General features: G+C 39.2%; 2 protein-coding genes across 2 annotated transcripts in view; both read right to left on the reverse strand.

Moving 5' to 3' along the window:
- The window catches only part of taf2 (TAF2 RNA polymerase II, TATA box binding protein (TBP)-associated factor), an 86,013-nt gene extending 64,242 nt beyond the window's left edge, over positions 1–21,771 (reverse strand). The window contains exons 1-10 of the mRNA XM_054780972.1: positions 21,447–21,771; positions 21,201–21,291; positions 21,051–21,105; positions 16,036–16,196; positions 15,637–15,755; positions 13,619–13,760; positions 7,032–7,263; positions 5,981–6,165; positions 4,870–4,983; positions 2,820–2,919 (exon numbers count right to left, since the gene is read on the reverse strand). Of these exons, the coding sequence (XP_054636947.1) occupies positions 2,820–2,919; positions 4,870–4,983; positions 5,981–6,165; positions 7,032–7,263; positions 13,619–13,760; positions 15,637–15,755; positions 16,036–16,196; positions 21,051–21,105; positions 21,201–21,250 (1,158 nt within the window). The 5' untranslated portion in view covers positions 21,251–21,291; positions 21,447–21,771. The remainder of the gene's footprint in view (positions 1–2,819; positions 2,920–4,869; positions 4,984–5,980; positions 6,166–7,031; positions 7,264–13,618; positions 13,761–15,636; positions 15,756–16,035; positions 16,197–21,050; positions 21,106–21,200; positions 21,292–21,446) is intronic.
- A 745-nt stretch (positions 21,772–22,516) lies between these two features.
- ano10a (anoctamin 10a) overlaps positions 22,517–24,807 on the reverse strand; it is a 28,200-nt gene continuing 25,909 nt past the window's right edge. Inside the window, exons 12-15 of the mRNA XM_054781531.1 lie at positions 24,569–24,760; positions 24,351–24,479; positions 23,996–24,112; positions 22,517–22,697 (exon numbers count right to left, since the gene is read on the reverse strand). Of these exons, the coding sequence (XP_054637506.1) occupies positions 22,668–22,697; positions 23,996–24,112; positions 24,351–24,479; positions 24,569–24,760 (468 nt within the window). The 3' untranslated portion in view covers positions 22,517–22,667. The remainder of the gene's footprint in view (positions 22,698–23,995; positions 24,113–24,350; positions 24,480–24,568; positions 24,761–24,807) is intronic.

Consider the following 24,807-nt stretch of genomic DNA (forward strand, 5'->3'; position numbering starts at 1 on the left):
CTGAGCCATGCACATATACAAAACTTACACATAACTTATTCGACGTACGCCAGCGTATTGGCCAAATTTTTCACACGTTGGTGTAAGCAGGATAAATCGTCAAGGTGTGACAGGGCCTTAAGACTGGGAGGCAGCGCCGTTCCGGTTATGCCACAATTTGTGAATGGATTGTGGATGCTTGTCTAACGTGTCTAATGCACTGTTGTTCGAGCTTTCGCAAAAGCCAGCATCATTTCTGAGGAGCTGCAAGGCAACGACACTGACTCTGACAATGATGAGAGGGAACCTGTGTTTGATGGAGAACTTGCCCCGCTGTTCATTTGGGATACAGAAGATGAGGACTTTGATGGATTTATGGATAAGGATTGATCAAAAATAACATGAGTACATTGTTAAATACTTCAATAAAGTACAACTCAACTCAGTTTTGCTCCCGCTAGCTTTTCAAAAACATACAATAGCATGCATGCTAGCGTATTGTAGCGCCGCTGGGAGCACTTCCTGTTCCCCAGCGTGCTTTGCGGTAGTGTTTTTGTGCAAATGCTCTTAAAGTTACATGTTTGAGCTACACAGTTGTTCGTTATTGTTCTGCAAAAATAGCGGTAGTGTCTTGCCTGTGAGGCGTGTCTATGGTGAGGCGTTTTACAGCCTTATAACATATATAAATTGTAAAAAAAAAAATGAAGTTGACTATTTTGCAGGCTATTTTGGGAATACTGTAAAGGCACATTTAGATATTTTCCTTCTTAGCACCTTGTCCATATTAGACCTGTTGGTTGTTGTTGGTTTAATTTATTTCGAACATGCATATGTCCGAAAAGGAGTAGGAAGAAGCAGAGCTTATTTAATTCTATCCCCTTTTTGTAGTACATCAATTGCTAATACATACATGTGTTTTTTTTTTGTTGTTTTTTTTTGACCTGGTCAACTTCTAAAATCATTAGACATAGACTTTCCAAATCTGGACTGATTAATCCACAGACCCCAAAGGTTCATAAAAACAGTTTGTGATTTGTGAAACCTTTATCATATTTATGAAAATGCAATAAAAGTACATTTTTCTATGTTTTCTGCCTCTAACCCGGGGATGCCCATTACGTGAATCGCGAGCTACCAGTCAATTGCGAAGGTAATCTGGGTCGATCGCATAAACGTCACTTTGTAGACATCATATGACATCAGTCAGCTGACATTAAGCTCCCCTCCTGATTCGCCATTGGCAAAGATGAAGTGGTGAACAGACGTTGCAAGGTACACACGGAGATGCAACTTTCATCTTTATTATTCTGATTATGGATAAACTAACTCAGCGGTAAGATGCTTACATCTGCCACAAAAGTTATCTGTTCAACTGTTAGCGGCAAGTTATGTAAAAAAAAAACCAAACTCAAAAATAGTTTAAATTGAACAATAGTATTTTTTAGGTAAACATTTTTAGAAGACACATGCATGTCCTTATTTTGTGCCAGGAACACCAACCTGTCAACTGCATCAGGCTTAGCAACTGTCTAACTTCCTTGTACATTTGTGGTAGAGCTTGTCGTGCAAAATAGTTGTGACTGCGAAGCTCGCTTGACATCGCAAGTCCATCGTTTTCAGCAGGTTTTTAAAGTCGTTTTTTTCCACTGCTGCAACAGGGACCATATCTTAGCAATGTGATAGGACACCTCTCTATAAGAACACACCACTTTGCTTTTGCTTTCATGAGGAATGCAACAGGAGCGCGGCAGACAGCACGTAGCTTCACACATTCCTCGTATTGGAGTTCGTGCCCAGTACTAAGGTGGTGAAAAATCTTTTTTTTATGCTCTGAATTCGAAGTACCTCCACATTACTGAGCTACCGCTTATTCCTTGCTGACTAATTTGTTCACTGCAGACGCTGTCGCTAAGCTACGACTGTAGCTGCCAAGCTTCTGCTCCGCCCCTTCTCCCTCCTCCTGCATGCAGGGATGAGGGAGATACAGCGCAAATCCAGTCTGTATCGATATCAACAATATGGTTGGTTTTGATATCATGCTTAAAGTAAATATCAATATTTTAAAAATATCAATATACCGCGCAGCCCTACTATTTTGACTGACATACTATATTACCGGGTACCTCAGGTTATGCACACAGCTATTGAGGAATTATGTGCAATTATCTTTATTGCGATACTGAATTGAATTGTGTATTACTGAATGATATTAACTGCTTTAATTACCTGTAAACTTTGAAACTGTGAACGTGAAATACTCAAATCATTAGTATTTAGTATCGTAGTTTCAAAGTTTTTGGTTAGATTTTATATACAGTACATGTTATATGCTTTATAGCTTTATAATAGGATAGATTATGTCGACTTGAAACTTGCATGCACCCCTGATATACATGCACCATGTACATAAATATTTATCAATATATTAAATATACGTATTTTCTATATCTATAGTAGGAGGAAGATCTTTGGGACTTGGTCATTTTAAAAGTAGCTTGCAGGCTGAAAAAATGTGAGCACCCATGCTCTAACCCATATTAGACCTGGTCCACTTTGAAAACCACTATAACGAGACCACACGAATGTCCCTTCTCCTCACGATGACAGCATTTTATTCATATTACGTATGTCAATTTCCCTGAGATTCCGCATTTAACAGTAAATTCCGTTTTTATTGGCCAATTCCACAATTCACTTAACATGGAAATCATCGGGCCTTATCCTGTATTGACAAAACTGCAATTTCGAGTAACACCATGCACATACTGCTTCAAATCAGCAAAATTGATCTAGGTTATGAAAAAAAATGCATCTTGAAGTGTTAAATCCAAAGCCGGTACCTCTTTGATCCAGTGGCGGTACTCATTTACTCCAAAGGTCTTCTTCAGGTACAAGCCAAAGATATAGCCAGAGATGCCCTTCAACACCCACTCATCAGCCCTTCAAGTAACAACATAGCACATCATTCATACATCTATATAAACCAATCTGTTACTATGCAGATAACTATGCTCATTCCATTCAATGATGTTGAGAAGGAAGAATTGAGTGCACGTTTTGTGTAATTTATTTGAATGTTTTCAAATCCATTTCGGGTCTATTTAATTTAAATGTAATTTAATTACATTTTTAATTTAATTTAATGTTTCCTGGCACGAAGCATCCTTCTTTGCATAATCCACAAATTTCCAATAGGGTTGAGGTCAAAATAAATATGGCATTCATGCCCAAATAAGAGTTAGCATAATGACCAATTCAAAAATGTTTTAATAGCTTGCATCAGCGTTGCAAATATGTACTGTATAATTCATATTTCTATTGGTTTCATGTCATTTCAAATAGCTTTTTTAGTTTTTTTTGCAAAGCAAAAGATGGATTTACCCTGAAAATGTCAAGTGGCGTAACCACAACAAAAGAATAAATATCAAATATGTATTTCCACCTAAAGTGTATGCAAGTGTACTTAAATATAGTATAAAAACAGTTACTTATTTCTAATATATATCTCTTTAATTAGGATCTTTTATTAGGAATGCAGTAATCCCTCGTTAATTGGATAAGTGAATTTCCACCAAGTAGGATTCCTTATTTATAAATGGAATATTTTTGTAGTTGGAGCATAGGAAACCTGTTTACAACCAACAATACAATACAATTTTTAACATTATTAGAGTCCTCTAGACATAAATAACACCCCACCTATATACTCCTATTACCCAATATAGTAGACATAAGAGATTAAGATATATATATATATATAGACACAATAGAGACTGACAGGTTAACATTGGGAGATTTTCTTGTTCTTTTTTTACTTCCTGTTTCTGTAAAGTACTTCCGGCGTTGGCTATTGTCTCATCAACATTAACATTACTGACACACAGTGACCAGTGTAGAATAATACAAATCAACACAATGCCTTATATTTGTATTTGACTTCATTTAGCCATTTTTATGCTTAAAAATGTAGGCATAAAATATGTACAATTTGCTTAAAAATGCATATTTTGTGACTAAAATAGGCCAAATGCAACTAGAAAACAGCAGTGATTTATTATTTTTTTTATTTTTGAAAAACTGATATAGTGAAGCCACGGAATTCGAAGTACGAAGTGGCAAGGGACTACTGTACATTAAAATAAAGTTTTATGTGTTTTGCAGTATTGAACAGGATAAATGTTGAAAATCCTTGGCATTTAAAATAAAATTCTACAAATGACATATAAACTGTTAAGATATATGTTAATACATTACAATAGAGGATTACATCTTATTCCCCAAAAATATTCCAGTAAATTACAGTGTTTTTATGAAAAATACTGGTTACACCAAAGCATGGATTATGTGTAAAAGGGAGTTTGACCATTCAGAAAGCTGACTTGGCAGATATAATTTCCCAAATTAGTTATAATATTCAGGAAAAACGGTGTTACATTTATTGTATTTATTGTTAAAAATATGTAGGATAAGTATTTGCAACCATTTTTTTATGGTTACACCACACTGACATTTTTACCATTAATCCCTGAACATTGTCTCAAAATAAAAAAATAAAAAATACTAGGTCTTCAAAAAGAGAATGTATTTAAGTAATCTGGTAGTTAATTTTGAAATTTTAACCTAATAGGTGATCACCCCAAACCCCACCCCCCAAAATCCTGATTTCCCAACTCAAGTTCCTAGAAACTTTAAACATTGCAAAAGTTTACAGTGTTTGCGTGTTTAGTCATCTGGACTTCAGCACTTAAGAAAACCATTGGTATATGGAATGTTTCTACCAGACTGACACTGGTGGAGACGTCACCATATCAGGAAGCCACAATGAACACACACACACAGTAACACTCTATGAATGGCGGCAAAGTTGTGAAGCAAAAAAATGTTTCTCACCATGACATCCTTGAGATGAAAACACCAAAAAACTGTTGAGCCAAGGCCTGGGCCAGACATCGGCGTGTCAAAGGGGTCTGGTCTATAATCATAGCACTGTGAAGTAGGTTGGTGCTGAAAGACAAAAAAAAGACAAAACCCTATATAAAACGTGAGGTTGGATATACACAAAGCATATTTAACATTGCTGTTGGGGCACCAGAGAGTGCCAACTATTTGGAGGGTGAATCAATTACAAGTAGGCTTTAAAAGGTACAATTAGACCTCCGTTCGGGGGCTATATTTGTCACTTGTGGACGTTGCGTAAAGCTGAAAGCAGCGTTGAATGGGCCCTCGCACCGCCTATGTAGAGTTTTATCAGGGTTTCACGCAAGTCGGTGGGAAACCAGATATCATGTGAATATGTGAAACTGGTGGCAGGTTACAGAAGCAAATGGACAAAAAGTGAATATGGCCCAGTGTCCCTATTCGGGACCACCAAAATATTAATTTTTTTGCAAGTCCTTACACGCCTGCAAATTTTGGTGAGCTTTCGTACAAATTGACGAGGAAAGTCGGAGAATAATAAACACAACAGAAACAATGGATGTGCTCAGACCATAATTATTGAAAATAGTAAGCCAGGGGTGTGGCCTGGGAACGCCTTTGCATCTTCCCGACGGAACTGGAAGAGGTGGCCGTTAGGGTTAGGATAGGGTTTGGGTTAGTGAAGTCTGGACCTCCCGGTTGAAACCGCTGCCCCTGCAACCCGGACCCAGATAAGAGGAAGAAAATGGATGGATGGATGGATGGATGGATGGATGGATGGATGGATGGATGGATGGATGGATGGATGGATGGATGGATGGATGGATTAAACTTCTTAGCATGTCTACATGGGTTGGTTTACAAAATGTAAAATCATGGCGGCCTCCGCATTCTTTTATTTTTCAGTATGTGGCCCTCAGTGGAAAAAGTTTGGGCCCTCTTGTAACAACCAATTAGTAGGCACCCACTTGACAACATAAGGAACTGTGATGAATCACACCTCAGATAAAGACTTCCCTCTTTAGGCATGTCTAAAATGGGCAGGGCAGCAAAAGCACCGTCTTATAAAGTACCCCATGCTTACCTGAAGATGCTCATGGAAGCATAGGAGGACACTTGCACATACGACTCATCCACAAAAACCGTCTTAAAGCAGGAGTAAGGGTAGCGGCAAGTCAGGATTTCTTCATAGAACTCAAAAACCTCATGCAGGTAAGACATTGAATGCTTGAGAAGCGGCAGCAGCTGCGGAAGGCAAAAGTGGGTCACCTGAGGGTAGAACAAAAACAACAATGATTGATCAGCGGAACAGCGGAACCTCCAGGATCAAGCATCACTTCAGATTGACTTCAACAGAAAATAGTACTTTGATGTAGAAACTGAAAACGGCAAAATGTAATAAAATTCCTACCTGAGAGGAGAGAAGCATACAAGCGGGCTTAAAGGAACAGTTTGGATTTTTTGACATGAAGTTGTATGACATCCCCATCAGCAATGGACTATAACAACAGTGACTTACCCTCCCCCCCCATTTGGTCCCGCAAGTCCAGTTGTAGTTAGATTTCCGTGACAAGGAACATAGTTCTGATTAGGTGCTGGGTCATTTAAGTAAAGAGTTTGACTTTTCAAAACAATATGCGTTCAAAAGAGTAAATACATTTGCATCATAAAAATGCCTCCTCAAAATCTGACCTCACAAATTGCTCAGTTACATTTTTCTCCCGCCGTGTCCCTGCGCACTGTCGCATCTCCATTCGTGTGTATGTGATGAAGACACTCACATCTTCTTCCGCTGTGGAACAGACGTAAATAAGATGGCCGCGGCGCTCCGTAGGTGACAGTGGGCAGGGACACGGCGGGAGACAAATATAACAACATTTTTATGATGCAAATGTATTGCTCTTTTGAACGCATATTATTTTGAGAAGCCAAACTCTTCACATGAATGACCCAGCAACTAAGCAGAACTATGTTTTCTCGTCACGGAAATCCGACCAGAACTGGACTCGCAGGACTAAATGTGGGGTAAGTCACTGTTGATATAGTCCACTGCTGATGGGTGATGTCATACAACTTCATGTCAAAAAATCAAAACTATCCCTTTAAAACAACCACCACAGGACATGTCAACTCACCTCATGCATGTAGGGGTCCACAAGGATCTCAAAGGGCCCAACTGCCAGGGAGATGTTGGGAGCCGCAGTAGGGATGGACAGGACATAATGGAAGGTTTTCTTCCTCATGTCGTGCGTGTAGATGGTCTCCACCAGATCACCACATGACACAGCGACCATGGAGGCGTCTATGGTCAACTCCAACTTCCATGTGCATAATTCTGAGTAAGAGTCCACACATGGGAACCAGAACCTGGGGAGAAGTGCAGTCTCAAAAGGTAAAATGTCTCCCTAAGGCAGTGGTCACCAACCTTTTTGAGACCAGGATCCCTGGTCTCGGCTGTGAACCTGCGCAAGATCTACTCCACCCACCCCCAAACCATATACACTGCTCAAAAAAATTAAAGGAACACTTCGAAAACACATCAGATCTAAACGGGGGGGAAAATGATCTTGAATATCTTTCCTGATAATAAGTAGGTGATGTATTAGTAACAAAATGATGTAGTCTCATTAGGAGCATGCCCCGACGTTGTCAGGCATGCGTACAAGCACGTGGGGGCCACACAAACTATTGAGAATTATTTTGAGTTGCTACAATGACATTTTAGCTAAATGGACCAGTGTGCTGCATGAATTTTTCACTTTCATTTTTTGGGTGTCTTTGATTTCCCCCCTCTATCGGGTGATCATTTTCATTTCTATCAAATTATGTGGCATCATTTTGTTACTAATACATCATATTATCAGGAAAGATATTCAAGATCATTTTTCCCCCCCGTTTAGATCTGATGTGTTTTTGAAGTGTTCCTTTAATTTTTTTGAGCAGTATATATATATATATATATATACACACACACAGTACACTCTATTTTTACTGTTTTTTTATTTTATTTTGTTTCTCAAGTGATGCAATGGCAAATGAGCCATGGCCCGCGGTTGGACCATGAGCCACAATTTGGCCATCCCTACTTTTGTGGATCTTCGTCTGTGGCGTGGGTTCTATGAACAAACTTCATCTCGGTTTGTTGGCTCGGTGTCGTGGGCGAGTGATGGTGAGGAGAGAGAGACCAGTCAACGCAATGCTGCCCTACACAGCCCTAATGTGCGGGAGCTAGAAGATTTTTTTGGAGGTGCATGTCTATGGAGTTATATTTGTGCCTTAATATTGAGGTAGCAAAGGCAGATATTGAGCCATATTAACATGCAATAACTACTGCTGTGTGCACAGACACATTGCTGCGCTCTGTCACTCAGTCTCTCTCCCTCACTTAACCGCTACATGCTTTTGTGGCGAGGCGATCCGGTGTACGTGCGCTGATACCGCCGGTCGGGTTTTGGGGACTGGGCTTGGGGTGGGAGCTTGCGGGTTGCGTGCCTGGAGGGCGGCGAGGCATACTGGTGTGTTCAGGGGTCAAAATGCATGCCTGTTGGTCACTCTCCGGGAGGCGCTGATATAATAACACATTTTTTTCTAATATTCTCATGATCGACCCGCAAAGTCTCAAAGACTGACCAGTAGCTCGCAATCAACGGGCTGGTGACCCCTGTCCTAAGGCATCCATGAAGAAGTCTAAGATATCATATTTTGCACAAATAGTCTTTGTGAAATGCATCCAGTGGCATCACAGTAAAAGTAGTATCTTGTGTTCATTCATTACAAGACATGTGACCTGCCATCGGTATGTGTATTGGTTAAGAAGTGCTGGACAATATCGGTATATCAAATATCGGTCGGAAAGCAAATATTGAGCATCTCTTGTGTATTTTATTGTGATGCTCCGATCGACAAAAAGGACAAGCTTCCAACAGGTTCTACAAAATATCAAAGACTGAACCAAAAAATACGATTACTGTTCTGTCAAATTTGGCTTATTTGAGAATATTGTTAAAATAAGTGTCACATGACTGTACGTGTATCTATCAAAGCACATGACAATTGTTATGGCAACGATGATGCTGATCGTTTAGAACTTATGTGACAATTGTGATGAATTTCAATACTTATGTGACAGACCTATGACACATTACTAATACTTAGGGGTTGTACAAAGTAAACAAATGGAAAACATTTTAAAGTATCTTTTGAAATTCGAGTATCTTTGTCACAACTGTTCAAATGATTGTAACAAGAGAAGACCGGAGAGACCACTGGTATGTGACGGCTATTATTGTTCCTAAGTTACAAACTGATTCTATTCTAATGACGTTATTCCTCTCTGATTCTAAGGTTATCAACCTAACCTGTGCTCTTGTAAATAGTTGAGATGCAAAATAAACTCAAGAAAATCTACTGGAGTTGAGTTGATAAAGCGTCCTCTGCAATCTTCTCGGCCTTCTCAAGTTAAGGCTGGTGAAAGTCCTAAAGAACTTGACAGTTGATAACCACGTGAAATGGAGGATCCACCTTCAGAGATAAACAAACTCAAGAAGCAGTGGGCTACTGCTAAAGACTCCTTCACAAAGAGACTGAACCACATCCACAAACGAGCATGGAAAATACCGGAAAACAATATCCGAATAGAAATTACCCTACTCTATGGGGATTATTGTAAAGTGATGGAAGCGAAAGGAAATTATGAGACTGGGCTCCTTGAAGCTGAGACGGCTGATGGGAAAGAAACTACAGAGCTCATGGTTTGATTAGACGAAACGATGGAAGTGATCGACGCAAGGTACACTGAAACTGAGAAGCTTGTCCAGACAGTCCTCATGGAAAAAATTATGAATGATAGCCTTTTATCTGTAATCAAGAAGGCTGAAGATGGCTGCAACATCATTAAAAGGCTATTCCCGGATAACATTAGTCTAGAGGGCTTTAATGCGCAACTGATTGTAAGCAAAAGACGGGTCGCGGAAGCGTGGCAGGCCATCGGCAAGTGGGAACCGTGGGTACCCCAAGAGGATTTGGAGGTAACAAAAGCAAGGACCAGAACCCTCCAAGAAATCAGCAACCAATTGGAATTCAGGGCAGGCCTGTTTTACGCACCAGAGGCAGAAGAAAGACCAGTACAAGGACAGAACCCAACGCAAGTGCAACATGCTCAAATGCAGGCCGTAAAAATTAAAGCAACTCGTCTACCCGTTTTCAGTGGGTGCAGCAGAAAGTACTACAGATGGAAGAAAGATTGGGAATCTCTTCAGAGACAAGCAAATCCTCATGGATCAGCTGAAGTCTTGAAGGCTCGCTTTATAGACAGTATAGACGAGAGGATAATAAAGGAGTTAAGGCTGACATCTTACAGTACGTGTGAAGAGATATTCAGAGTCTTGGAAGACACGTTTGGGAACAAAACAAACATTGTTATTTAAATCCTAAAAGAACTGCAAGGACTGCACCCAGTAAAGGAAGACAACCCAAGACAAGTCATTGAACTCATCAGGAAGGTAGAAAAGATCTACAGAATTTTAACAGAATTGGGAAATCCTGCTGCAGCAGAAAACCCACTCAACGTAGTATCAGTAGAAAGCAAACTACCCAATTACATACTTAGGGATTGGCAAAAATTTCAGAGGCTACCAGAAAATGGTGTTACGACCTCCAACCAATTCAACAAGTTATTAGCATTTCTAAAACACCAAGAAAGTCTTCTTGAACAAATACATCAACGCAATATGTATTGCTTAAGAAAACCCGATCTCTCCGCTGAGAAAAAACTAGCGGTTACCAAGACATCGACCTCACTGAGGGACCCTGAAGGCGCCTGTATCGTGTGCGGGGAAGAGCGACATCAAGACAAGATCTCCCTCTGTAGGAAGTTTAGGGGGCTTGGTCTTCATGAAAAACGGATGGCCGTCACAGATTTAGGTGCCTGCGAACTGTGTTTGAAATGCCACAACATCGGGGAGCGGTGCAAAAAAACGTTTCTCTGTAATAACAGGGAGTGCGCAAGGGACCATCATTACTTTCTCTGGCCAAGAAAGGAAAAGGACTGCGAGAGGAGGAAAGAGAGACCCAAACCTACCACCACCAGTGACCTGAAAAAAATCCCATCAAACCTGTCGCCCGAAGATCTCGAGGAAATTTAAAGGCATGTGACACTTGAGAGCGACAAAGAGGCCAAAAGGACCTTCACAAACAAGACAGGTACTACTCGGACAGTCCTGTTAATGCTTTTAGAAGTAACTACAAGCAAGTACGAGAAATTGGGGACAATGGTCGACCTCGGGTCAGATACGAACTACATCACCCACAAAGCTGCTCACAGACTAGGATTAAGAGGCTACAATGTGACAATTGCCATGCATGGTGTAGGGGGCATCGTCACAACTGTAAAAACAAAAAGATATGGGCTCAAACTGTGAATCAAGACATCCAGAGAAACAAGAATGTATGCACTTCAGTGCTATGGCCTGGATGAAATTACCAAAGTCCAAAACACTATCGAACCCGGAGAACTTGGAAAGTTCTTCCCCAATGTTCCACTAGAGGAACTGAAAAGACCAAAGGAAATTGAACTATTAATTGGTCACGGCAAAGGCTTCCAGGCTCCTCGACCAGTTAGAACCGTCGGAAAGTATCTTACTGACTGGGAGCGTCTCCTGCCGACACGCTGCTTATATAGAGAAAAGGTGGACATGACTGAGGAACGCTCCCAGTAGTTATATAGGTATATTTTATGAAGAGGCGCCATCTATCCATCCGGGCAAGGACTACCGTGGCGCAGCAACATCCAGCGGATTACAAGGAAAGCTGGCCATCTTCTGCTCCTACTGCAGTAAAAACGTTGCCGACACATCCAGCCCAAGTACATCACCAACATGGACGACGTGCCGCTCACTTTCGACATCACGGTGAACCACACTGTAGAGAAGAAGGGGACCAGCACGGTAGCGATACACACAACGGGGAACGAGAAGTCGGCTTTTACTGTTACTGGACATCGGTGTAAACACGGAGTTTAAAGTGAAGTTGTGAGCGGCATGGGAGCAATGGATGACAGCTAGCGAACACAGATTCACTAAGAGTGGGAGGCAGCGACGGTCCACTTACGCCACAATTTTGTGAATGGACTGTGGATATTTGGGCTAACGTGTCTGATGCACTGTTGTCGAGCTTTCGCAAAAGTCAGCATCATTTCTGAGGCGCCACAGGGCAATGAGACTGACTCTGACAATGACGAGAGGGAACCTGGCGTGTTTGATGGAGAACTTGCCCTGCTGTTCATTTGGGATACAGAAGATGAGGACTTTGATGGATTTATGGATGAGGATTGATCAAAAATAACGTGAGTACATTGTTAAATACTTCAATAAAGTACAACCCAACTCAGTTTTGCTCCCGCTGGCTTTTTAAAAACATACAATAGCATGCATGCTAGCGTACTGTAGCGAAGCTGGGAGCACTTCCTGTTCCCCAGCATGCTTTGCGGTAGTGTTTTGGTGCTGCAAAAGTAGCGGTAGTGTCTTGTCTTTTTTTGCGTTGCTCTGTGATGTTTTTAGTTGTGCACCATGACTGAGACTGTTGTGTTGAGTGATGACCATCCTGATTTCAAGTGGGTTTGATAAACTGAGAGTTCTGTTCTTAATCTGTCTAAAGAAATAAAGCACTATCGCTTCCTCACTGACTTCTGAGCGACACGGTATGTTTTAGCGTGCATACCTGCGCCTTATGTATGTGTTAAATACAGAAATAGCACCTATGACTGAGACTGCGCCTTTTAATACGGTGCGCCTTATGGTCGTGACAGTACGGTAATGTCGTTGCTGCATCACCTGTGAGTTTGAACTGAATTTAGCAGCTCAACCAGCATCCCAGTGACAGTGGACATTTAAGTGACTGTTTCATTGTGGTTTTATTTTGTCAGTGAAATCAGTAAATAAAGTAGTGCACAATTCATATATTGCCAGTTATAAAGAAAACACAAATCGTTGACAGCTCTAATATTGATGAACACTGTGATGGACACTGAATTTATTCTAAGTAGGACAGATTTCTATTTAACAAAGCTATTTATTTGTATTACTTTATTCTCTTCATTGTATTATCTTGAATGTAAAACATAAATCATTGAACTTTTTTTTTTTTACTTCCATGTTGATTCATTCGTATTATTCCAAATCATGCATCAAATTAAATTCAGTTTTGTGTTAAATAGTACAAAAATCATTTCACACAAATAAAGGCAACAGCAACAATCTGGCAAATGTTTATTTTTAATACTTACCTATTTGCCAGGCGCTCTTGGAATTATCTAACAGCAGCCCTGGCCAATACCACGCATCATACGTGAATTGAAAAAGTTAATCCATATGATTGGTATCGGCCCGATCTCACTCATGAATGATCGGTATCGGAATTGGCAGCATAAAACCCTGATTGGAGCATCTCTAATATTTTATCTGTTTACACATAGATTTTTATTTAATTATCTTTTTTCAGCAGTGCTGTTTTTTTTTGTTTTTTTTACGAATTACCTTAACGGAGATTAAGTTACAAATAAAATGTATTAACAATAATAATAATAATAATAATAATAATAATAATAATAATAACTGTAATAATAATAACAACAACAAGAATGCATTATTAAAATTGTTATTATTATGATTACAACAGTGAAGAAATGTATGTATGTCCAGTATGTGTGACAAAGTATTATAAATACCTTGTGGAGTTGTGGTGTCCAAAGGAGAAGACGTGAGCTCCTCTCTCGGCCATATTGCCTTCCACATCAGGGACAACGAAGTGGAGACCCCCTTTTGGCTGGTCCAATGAGTATTCAATGTACACCTTCAAAAGATGGGACTCTGGGGACAAAAGCACACAAGCGGTGGATCAGAAACCATGTTGGGAAGTTCTTGGAGCACCACAATGGACAACAACACAGTAATCCCTCACTACTTTGCACTTACAATTTCACAGCTTCACTCACAATTTTTCAAAAATATATAAATTAATAAATCATGCTGTTTTGTGGTTAAATTCCCTTTCATTGGTACAAACAATATGCAAATTTATGGTAATTTATGCATTTTGCCTAAATTAAGCACTTTCAAGCATAAAAATAGCTAATGAAGTCAAATACTGTTAGGTATGCACACTGTTTTGTTTGATCTTTGTTTTTTTTGAAGGAAGCAGCTGATTGGCTTGCTCTCTGCTCATGCCGCCTTTGCCACTGCAGGCTCATTCACACCGGCTCATGCTGCTTCATGCTGGTTGCTGGCAGGATGCTCAGCAGCAGCCTGTGTTTCTTTTTCCCCCCATTACGCTACGCTTGTTTTTAGTTTTTGTTGGTCCTGATTGTCACAGCAGTTTCCTGTTTTCGGATTTGTTTAGTTTGGGGTTTTAGTTGTTTTTTCCTCATTTAGGAGTAGCGGTGAAGTGACAGGGCAATGGCCCTGTATAGGGTTGGCCTGCTCACCTCGCTGTCCTTTTGTTTCTTTGGCCCGGCGTATCAGGACCTTTTCTTTGGGCAAAGGAGGGTTTTTTTTTGTTTTTTTTTACTTTATTCATTAATAAACTTGAATAACTTGTTTTCTCTGCGCCCTTTGTCCTCATTAACTCATTCAATACCAAAGACGTATTATGTTTTAATAAACCTGAACTCCCGATCCCAAAGTCGTATTTATACGTCTTTCACATTTTTTTGCACAAGAAGCAGAAAGATGTGATGACGCAACTGCACACTAATAGATGTCACTGTCACTGCAGTTTTAAGCCATAAAAACAGCCACAAGGTGGCAGAAGTGCATTTGATAAGAGCTCGCCATGGCTCATTTGCATGTATTAAAACACAGCAAGGAGGAAGTGGAAGTGCATAGGGGACTGTAGTGTGCAGAAAGTTACGCATTGTAGGGAAATTTTAACGTATGCAAACGCACACACACGCACGCACACAGTTTAGTTCCAAATGTGAAAATTGTAAATAGTTAATGGTGTTATATTTGTAAATTGTGATTTTGATGTAAAACAACCATTTTATTGTTGTCGTTGTGGTACAGTTTTTAGATATTTGAGCTCTCACAAAACAAAAAAAATTGTGCCACAGTGAAAGTTAAGCTTGTATTAAAATGTATCTTTTTACAAAAAGCTGTTTTCCTCTCCTTTGTTGTTGGAACTGATATTTTCCTAAAACTCACCTGTGTTCTATTGCTGATTACAAAAGTAGAAACATTTTTTTTTCTGATGAACAGAGAGTCTAATCTTTCTTTTTGTAGGTTCCATGTTTCCATGTTTTTTTTTGCCACAGAACAAAAATAATCTAATCTAAAATGGGCGAAGGGATTACTGTACTACAATTTCATACTCATTGCTGCCATTAGGATTAAAATAATTGTTCAACCATCAAAATCAGAACATCCTTTCCTTATTTTGCCTCTCTATTCTGAGCACTTGTGAAGTTGGAAGGTTGCATCATAAAAGTGAACTGACCAAAGGTACATGACAAAAACAGCTTTCATGATAAGGTAGCCCGAGAGACAGATTTGGCTAGCATTTCCAATGGTTGCGAAAGCTACATGAGCATGTAAAAAGCATAAACTCAGAGACACTGGATGGCGTGTAACTTGAGAAGTACATTGTATTATCATTCCATCCTGGACACAGAAGCAGGGAAATAATTCAAATGAATATGGCATTAATGCCATGAGGAGTGTATGTAAGCTATCCCTTTACATTCCTCACCATCTCCTTGCTTCCAGAGTTCAGAAGGAACCTTGATGACCAACTCCCCGTGTCCTCCATCGGGGTCCACAGCACTCACTGCTGCCGTGTAGGCACTGGAGAAATAATTCAGGTTCCTTCTGTATGGAAAAATGGATCAATCATGTCCTCAATTTCAGTCCCATCCAGTGGAGAATTGAAGACTACTGAGCGTTCATTCAGTGGGTACGGAAAGTATTTAAATTTTTCACTCTTTGTGTCATTGCAACCATTTGCCAAAATCAAAAAAGTTCATTTTATTTCTCATTAATGTGCACTCAGCACCCCATCTTGCCAGAAAAAAACAGAATTGTAGAAATTTTTGCACATTTATTAAAAAAGAAAAACTGAAATATCACATGGTCACACTGTCATACTTACTGCTTCGACTCGCTGTGGCACACTTCCAGGGTGGGGTCATTATAAATAAAGGAGGCTTCAAGGTCATTGATTCGGACCCTGTAGATGCGACACTGTTTACTGTTCAACTTAATCCTGTTAAGGTTGGCTACGGTAGGGACAATGGTCAGCTCAACATAGCCCTAAAAGATTCAAAACAGGACAACAAAAAAACAATTAGCCGTTTCATATTGGTTACTGAAACTTGAACAGCATTACTAGCATTTCTCCTACCATTACATGAGAGGGACAAAGCAGTTCAAGTTCATTCCATTTGTATTTTATTTTATATATAGCATACATGACAAAGCCAATTAGTGTAGTACTGGACAATAATCCCTTTTATAGGATTTATGGCCGTAATTTATGGCTGTTAATTGGTTCCAAACCCGACCGTGATAAGTAGGATTCCTTATTTATAAATCAAATACTTTGGTAGTTACAGCATAGAAAACCTGTTTACGACCTTCTAAATACGCTTTTTAACATTATTAGAGCCCTCTCGGCATAAAATAACATCCCTATAGTCACCTTTACACTCCTATTACCCTATATAGTAGACATGATAGGAGAAAATAAGACATAAACAAGACATAACATAGACTCACACATTGGGAGAGATCCTTGTTTTTACTTCCTGTTTCTGTACTGTACTTCTTGCAGTGACGATTGTCTCATCAATGTAACATTACTGACACTCAGTGACGTCTTTGAATGCGTCTTGTGAATGCCTTATAATTTGTATTTTACTTCATTTAGCCTTTTTTATGCTGAAAAAAAACAAAATTAGGACCAAAAAATTAAAAATGTGCTTAAATACGCATATTTGTTTATATTTTGGGGTGTCTGGCACAGATTAATTGGTTTTGAATTATTTTCTATGGGAAAAATTGCTTTTTTGGACTTTTTGAAATAACGTTATGATTAAAAGGTTCCGCTGTATTAGAGAGCCAGAGCAGCAGCGCTAACATATCAACAACCACGTTTCCATGCACACAATATTAATGGTGCTATTATCTTTAAGACGAGATGTGTTTGTATGGAAGCCACTTTCCACCACTGAAAGAAAAAAATATCACAGTGGTAAGTCATAATTACGACATAAAAAGTGTAAATTATGAACTAAGAAAGTTATAATAATGACATAAAAAGTCATAATTATGAGCTCAAGTCAAAATTAAGAGATAAAGTCAAAATTAAGAGATCAAGTTGAAATTACAAGATAAAAAGTCATAATTATGAGATCCTAAAGTCATAATTATGAGATTGGAAAGTCATAATTGTGATATAAAAAGTAAAAATGATTAAAAAGTCAAAATTATGAGATAACATCATAATTGGAAATAAAATTCCGAAAAATTACAAGATAAAAAGTCCAAATTACAACATAAGAAGCTGAAATTACGATATAAAGTCATAATTATTAGATAGGAAAGTCATAATTACTACTGTATATTAAATAAAAAGTTGATATTATGAGATAAGAAGGTCATAATTATGAGATAGGAAAGGCATAGGTATGACACAAACTCTAAATTACAATAAAAAGTCCCATGGCACTCGACTATTTATTAAAAAATAATTTTAAAAAACACAAAAATTAAAATGAAATCATTTGTAAATAACGACATCATTTTTTTGGTAAAGGGATACAAATGTTGGCAATGTGGGCCATTGTTTTAATCAAAAAATAATATATAGTAAGAAATCCCACAATTTTTGCATGTTTTATGCAAGTGCCGACTTGTTCCACGGTCCTTGAATGCACCATTAAAATTTGCAATGCATCTTCTCCCACGATGCACAGGTAATGGCCCTGTCACACCTCACGATTTAGCCAGTGCATGCCCGACGTGATCATTTTGATGGCATACGTTGAACTGTCTAAGTTTTTTTCCATTTTGGGCGTATGCATAGCGTATTCATAACGAGTTTGATGTATACATGACGTATTAGTAACTTAGCGTGTTTTGTTGCCGGCGTTCACAACTTATGTCCAACACCAGTCTAACTTATGCAAATCACACGGCAGCGTATGGACAACGATCACGTGCCGTAGCCTATAAAAAGGCTGCCACTTGATGACTCAAATCATAACCTCACTAGACATCACAGTGTCAACATCAATATCATGCTGAAGAAAATTTCGAAGACCGCTGCCAAGAAGTATCAGGGCAGTGACGGAAGCCAAGGGCGAGGACGTAAGAAGGATCCATCACCACTCATAGCCTCCCCCTCCCACTCTCACTCTGACGGAGATGACGCAGGTTCTAACGCCTCTCAGGCATCGTCAATGGTATCGGAAGCTGCTTCCCCAGTGGCCTCCATCTCCTCTCAGCCAACCCTTGCCAAGAAGAGAGCCAAGAAGACAGTTTTGTCTCAAGGTATGTTGACGTATTACGACTTGTGCGTAACTTACAAATAACGTGTGTGAACGGGCGTCAACAATCGCATAACTTATTGCCCGCGTATGCGGGACGTATGAATCATACGTTGACATACGTCGAAAAGTTTTGTGCATGCACAAAATTTTTGGATGACTTAGACGTACTACGACGTATCCCGGCGTGCTTCAGCGTGCTCTTAACTTATAGAAATCTTACCCATAACTTATTCGACATAAACATTCGACAAATTTTTCATACGTTGGCGTACGCTGGTTAAATCGTCAAGGTGTGACAGGGCCATAAGACTATTTTAGCTTGCCGTTTTGACTCTTCAACATGAACAAGTAACGTTGGAAAGGCATCGGACTTCAGCAACAGTTTGACGGATAGTCTAGCTTCGTATTGGCCCATGCTCACAAAACAGTCCCGTGTGAAATGTCATTGACAGATGAGCATATTTTTCTCTTGCTGGCCAAGAATCAGCAACTTCAACCTTCTGCCTGATGCTTGCCTCTTTAGGCACGCCCACAAAAACATTTCCTGGCAGCCATACGTGCTAACACGGCAAACAAAGCAGAGCCAAGCAGAGCAGAGGGAGGACAGGCCAACTGTGTTTGCCTGGGAATGCCCATATAAGGAAGCTCGGGTTGCATTGATGTCAATGGAACTCTGTGTTAAAAAAAACTCTGTAAAACACAGCTTGCAGAGCCGTCCAAAACTGCTGTTAGGTCTCACTTCTGCGCGAACCTCATTATCAAATGTTACAACAACATTGCAACACTTATAGGTCTGAAGTTTCACCTGTGATTTTGAAAAAGTAAGTCAAAATTTTTGTCTAAATTTTATGGTTCCCCTTTCATATCATATAGCCCAGGGGTCACTAAAGTGCATCAGCCTCCCACGACCACATGAGGCGCCTGCAAGCCTGCTTTTCATTCAGGTTTTCAGTTAATAATGTGAGAACACTAGAAAGAAATACATTCTGAAATACAAACTGTGAGTTGTGGATCCCAGCATTTTGGTAAACGCATATTTGCTTTGTTTGGGTTGAAATAAGCTATGAAAATAAATATTGCAAAAATGAGTAGTTCTTGGCCATTTTCATTTTGTAATAGTAGCTCTCACAAAAAAAAAAAAATTGCTGTCCCTTCATATAGCCAATAGCACATTCAAAATTTACACGTGATCGGTTTCAGTATCAGTATCGGCCAATTTCACTTATGGATGTTCGGTATCGGTATCGGCAGCATAAAACCCTGATCGGAGCATCTCTACTTTACTTTGTTTTTCTGGTTTTTCCTTCACCTTGTATTTGGTCCCAAATGCTGATACAATGTGGTAAGATTTGATGACCTTATTGAGCGCTAATGTACATATATGTTGGTAAAAAAAAAAAAAAAACAAGTCAAGGCTCATACTGGCGGATGGTGGGTCTGTATTCTGATAGTGCTTTTAATTTTATATTGTTCCTGTCATAGTAATACATAATAAATAAGATAAATCAGATCGCTATAATGTCCGTATGTTTCATGTGTGTTGAAAATGTTTCCCGGTGACTAGCTAACAGCTGCTAACACTAGCAAAATCTAACGCTATTTAGATCTATTGTCATTGACACATGCCCCCAAATAGCTGTCATAGGCTATGCCTGCCCCTAACTAGTAGCTCCTAGCCCAAATTTTAGCTAGCAGTTCAAAGCAAAAATATTCTCTCTTCTTCCCAGCAACATACTTTGTGACAACTCGACTCACAAATAATTTTAGTTTTGTCGAGAGAGGCATCTGCCAGAGCTGGGAAGCTAAACTTACCATTAAAAATACCCTTTTATTTGCCCATTTCTTCTCAATATTTCTTCCTTCTTCTGGCTTCACATCATCTGCCACACTGCTACGTTTCCTCAAACTACGGTATGAGCCGAGGGTCAAACAGGATGTGCACACGTTTAATCGCGCGTCCAAAAAACTTGTGCCGTTAAAGGAAAATTCTAAACTAATGCATTAACTTTGACAGCCCTACCTGTTATCTCATAATTATGACTTTTTATCTCGTAATTTTGACTTTTTGTAATACTTACGCTTTGCTATCTCATAATTATGACTTTTTTTTATCTCGTAATTTCAACTTTTTGTAATTACGGCTTTCCTATCTTATGGCTTTTCATCTCATAATTTCAGCTTTTTAACTCGTTATGACTTTCTCATCTCACAATTATGACTTTTTATCTCGTATTTTCTACTTTTTGTAATAATTACGGTGTTCCTATCTCATAATTATAACATTATCTCATAATTTCGGCTTTTTATCTCATTATGACATTCTTATCTCATAATTTTTACGTACCATTACGACTTTTTTTTTCTTTCAGTGGCGGAAACAGGCTTCTGTATGCTTATATATTCTTATTCCACAAGGAATAAGAATATATAAGCTGAGGCAAAGCATTATTTGTATACATATTATCAACAATTGTGCGTACAATAGCGTCCTGTTCAGGTTTTTCCACATACAGCACTGCCATAAACATATGAGTGTTGATGGATGCACTCTATAAGTAAGTAAGTATCGCATATTTACAAGAGTGTATTAATATTATCAATTTATTCTACTCACAATGACAGATTTCCTCTGGAAGTTGATGTTGTTGATGCACACAACCTGGTGGGTCGTACATGAGAAGCCATAATAACGATGAGAACATTTCACAACACACTTCTACTCATGCAAATGTCCAAGAATGATTTGAAAATAAAAAATACTCATAATTTAAATGGCCGTGGGCTCTCAAATCCTTTGTCCCTTTTCCTATTCATGGTCGCGTCTTCGTGTCACGTCGACTGATCATCAGTCTCCGCTAATACAAGAAAACATGGCAAGAAAATTTGATACATTTCAATTACCATCAGAAAGGTTTGATATTATCAGATAAGAAGGTTTTGCTGGCACAAGAAAAAAAATAAATATGGCAAGAAAAGAAAATGGCTAATTGGGTAGCAATCGAGTACAAACCTGTTGGATCAATAAATGTTTTTTCTGACCAGTCTTTCTTGTGCGTATCCAAAAGTCACCAAATCATCAATATGACACTTAGCAGACATTTAAACGGGTAATGATGAGAAGTCGACACAACATCCAGACCACCGCTCCAGACCTTCCGCCATGTTTGCATCACCTTTCACCTCCCGCGCAAAATGACCACTGAGACGTCCGAGATTAAAAAAAAAATACATTTTAAATGTATTTAAAATGAAATTTTCGTCGAAGATGACAACATATGTCGATAAAAGCTAAAGGATAAAAAAATTAAAATAACATACAGTACATTCATCAGCGTCATCAACCATGCGACGGAAGTTGTACGGCAAGTCCACTGGGTCAAAAATGCTATTTAGCCGGCTGATTTGCAACCCTCGGTAATAGTTTTCAATTTTTTATTGTCTCTGAAAAATACATTTTAGTGTCATCCAAGTACCAATTCATATAATAAAATACGAATATATAAGCAAATGATAGAATTTCAATTATAACCTGCCTAATACTAGAGCAAAGTTATCCATCACATTTCAAGGTAAGAAAGTGACATTTCAAATGAACTGCAGTACCTTCTTCGATGAAAACAAAACATTTGATTTATTTACTTATTTATTCAGTTATCTTTGTTTTTATTGGCTTTTGTCCCTGTCAATACAAAACACTTTGAAAACTCCCGAGTTGCTATATTCGTGATACATTCTCTCAATTGAAGAATAGATAATGTATGAATGTGCACATGAGAAGCAAAACAGATGAGCATGTCAATGAATGTGGTCAACAAAATAAAGTTTAAAAGGATTAGCTATGTCTCAGGACTGTAGACATGTTTCAAGTAATCCAATATTTAAGCAGACTCTTCTAAGCAACTCAAATCCAATTGAGTTTTGAATGTTAAGAGTTGAAAATATTTTTTAAATGTTTGCCATTGTTTGTGTAAAATAATGAAACAAATTTTTGTTTGTAGGTGCAGGACAGCTAACACAACTGTTCGACTTTGAAAAGTGAGGGATGATATTTTGATACAGACCACGAAGATTCAACCAATGTTTCTGTGCAGCCTTTATTACAGTCATGTCCTTTACATTGCAACATGGAGTCATGGATATATGCAGTAGATGAAAAAACATATTAACGCTTTGTTTTCTTTGGCAGATTTTTCTCACGCAGGTGTAGGCGTCTTCACCCTCCCTGGGAACTCTAACTACGCTCAGGCACTTGAAACATTTTCTGCAAAACAAGACAAGCAGCAGCTTTTAACTGAGGAACCAGTAAGTCATAATGAACATGGTAAAGGTAACTAACACTCAGACTTAGTAATGATATGTTGAATCATGGTTATACACACACACACACACACAATCTCTCCATGCAAACTCATTCTTTATTACCAACACAGTCTTTCTTCCTGACACCAGGAAACATCAGCACTTCATTCAAATTGAACAAAATGCACACACAATAGTCAGATGACTACGACTCGACGGTATCCGCAGAGTTCCCCCAATAGGATACAAGAGCACTGAAATTTCTTACTTTCATAGTTATGGTAGGATGTGCACAATGTCGCATGGGTATACCACAATAGCATGATAACATTGGTATACCATGATAACACGAGCATAGCATGGGCATAGAATGATAGCATGAGCATAGCATGCTCGCAAATACATAGCATGATAGCATAGACATAGCATGATAGCATAAGCATAGCATCATAGCATGGATAGGATAATAGCATGGGCATAGCATGGTAGCAGGATAGCATGGGTATAGCATAATAGCATGAGCAGAGTATGATATCATGAGCATATGAGCATCACATGATTACTTGGGCATAGCATATTAGCATATGAATAGCATGATAGTGTGATCTTAGCATGATAGCATATACATAGTATGATAGTGTGATAATATCAGGATAGCATGAGCATAGCAGCATATGCATAGCATCATAGCATACGGATAGGATAATAGCATGGGCATAGCATGGTAGCAGGATAGCATGGGCATAGCATAATAGCATGAGCAGAGTATGATATCATGGGCATATGAGCATCGCATGATTACTTGGGCATAGCATGTTAGCATATGAATAGCATGATAGCATATGAATAGCATGATAGTGTGATCATAGTATGATAGCATATACATAGTATGATAGTGTGATCATATCAGGATAGCATGAGCATAGCATGATAGCATATGCATAGCATCATAGCATACGGATAGGATAATATCATGGGCATAGCATGGTAGCAGGATAGCATGGGTATAGCATCATAGCATGAGCAGAGTATGATATCATGGGCATATGAGCATCGCATGATTGCATGGGCATGGCATGTTAGCATATGCATAGCATGGGCATAGTCACAAATGGGCATAGCCACACAGATGTGGTTGTCAAAGGTCATTCAATCAGTCAGTCAAGTGTCATAGCAATATCTCCATGAAAGTATGAAGTACATACCTGAATTGTAGGATGTGAGACATGATTGTAGTACAAGTAAGAGTAGTACGTTTACCTTCTTCTTGAGGGCCTCCACCGATTCAAACTCCAGACGAGCCAGTTTCACTTGAATGTGTTTGGGAACGTCTGGAATCAGGAAGGCCAGGATGAACTTGAAGGCGAGCAAGCCATGCTGCAATCATAAATCATACATCCATCATTATAAGATTTCATACTGTCAATAAGGTAAGATGTAAATGTTTATTGTCTTTTGTTATCTGCACGATGCTTCTGCCGGAGCAGGACTTTGAACGAGGAGTGGCAGACTAGGGTGGCAAAAACGTATTCCTCATCTCATTTCTAAATAGATATTTGGGTTTTTTTTTACATACTGTCATGCATGTGACCATCAGGTCAAGATCTTTTTTTACCTCCAGAGCCACTGTCCACAGAATGAGCTGCATGTCTGAGTCAGGGAAGTAAGCTCTGACTTGACGAGACATGCCGATCAGAGCACAGTTGGTCACGATAGCCATCACACTCATGGCTTCAAAGGCCAGCTGAACACACACACAAGAACAACAAGTTAATCTCATAGGATCCTTGCATTGCCACGTATTACACCAACAATACGCCAACATTTCTTTACCTGCCAGATTCCTATGTTGGCAGCCGGGTCCGAGAAGGGTCGTTTGAACACGTGGCACATTTTGAAGGCATCAGAGTAAATCTCTGTTATGTTATTCAAAACTACGAAAACGGCAGCCAGAGGGTAAACGCACGAGAACAAGCTGACATAACCAAACAGATGGAACAACTCCAGGTAGTCATCAAAGGTACCCTGTGACAAAGACACATCCATCAACCTGGAGCTCCGTTTCAACAACA

Source organism: Dunckerocampus dactyliophorus, chromosome 7 (genome assembly GCF_027744805.1).
Source record: "Dunckerocampus dactyliophorus isolate RoL2022-P2 chromosome 7, RoL_Ddac_1.1, whole genome shotgun sequence".
In the NCBI taxonomy this organism is placed as follows: domain Eukaryota; kingdom Metazoa; phylum Chordata; class Actinopteri; order Syngnathiformes; family Syngnathidae; genus Dunckerocampus; species Dunckerocampus dactyliophorus.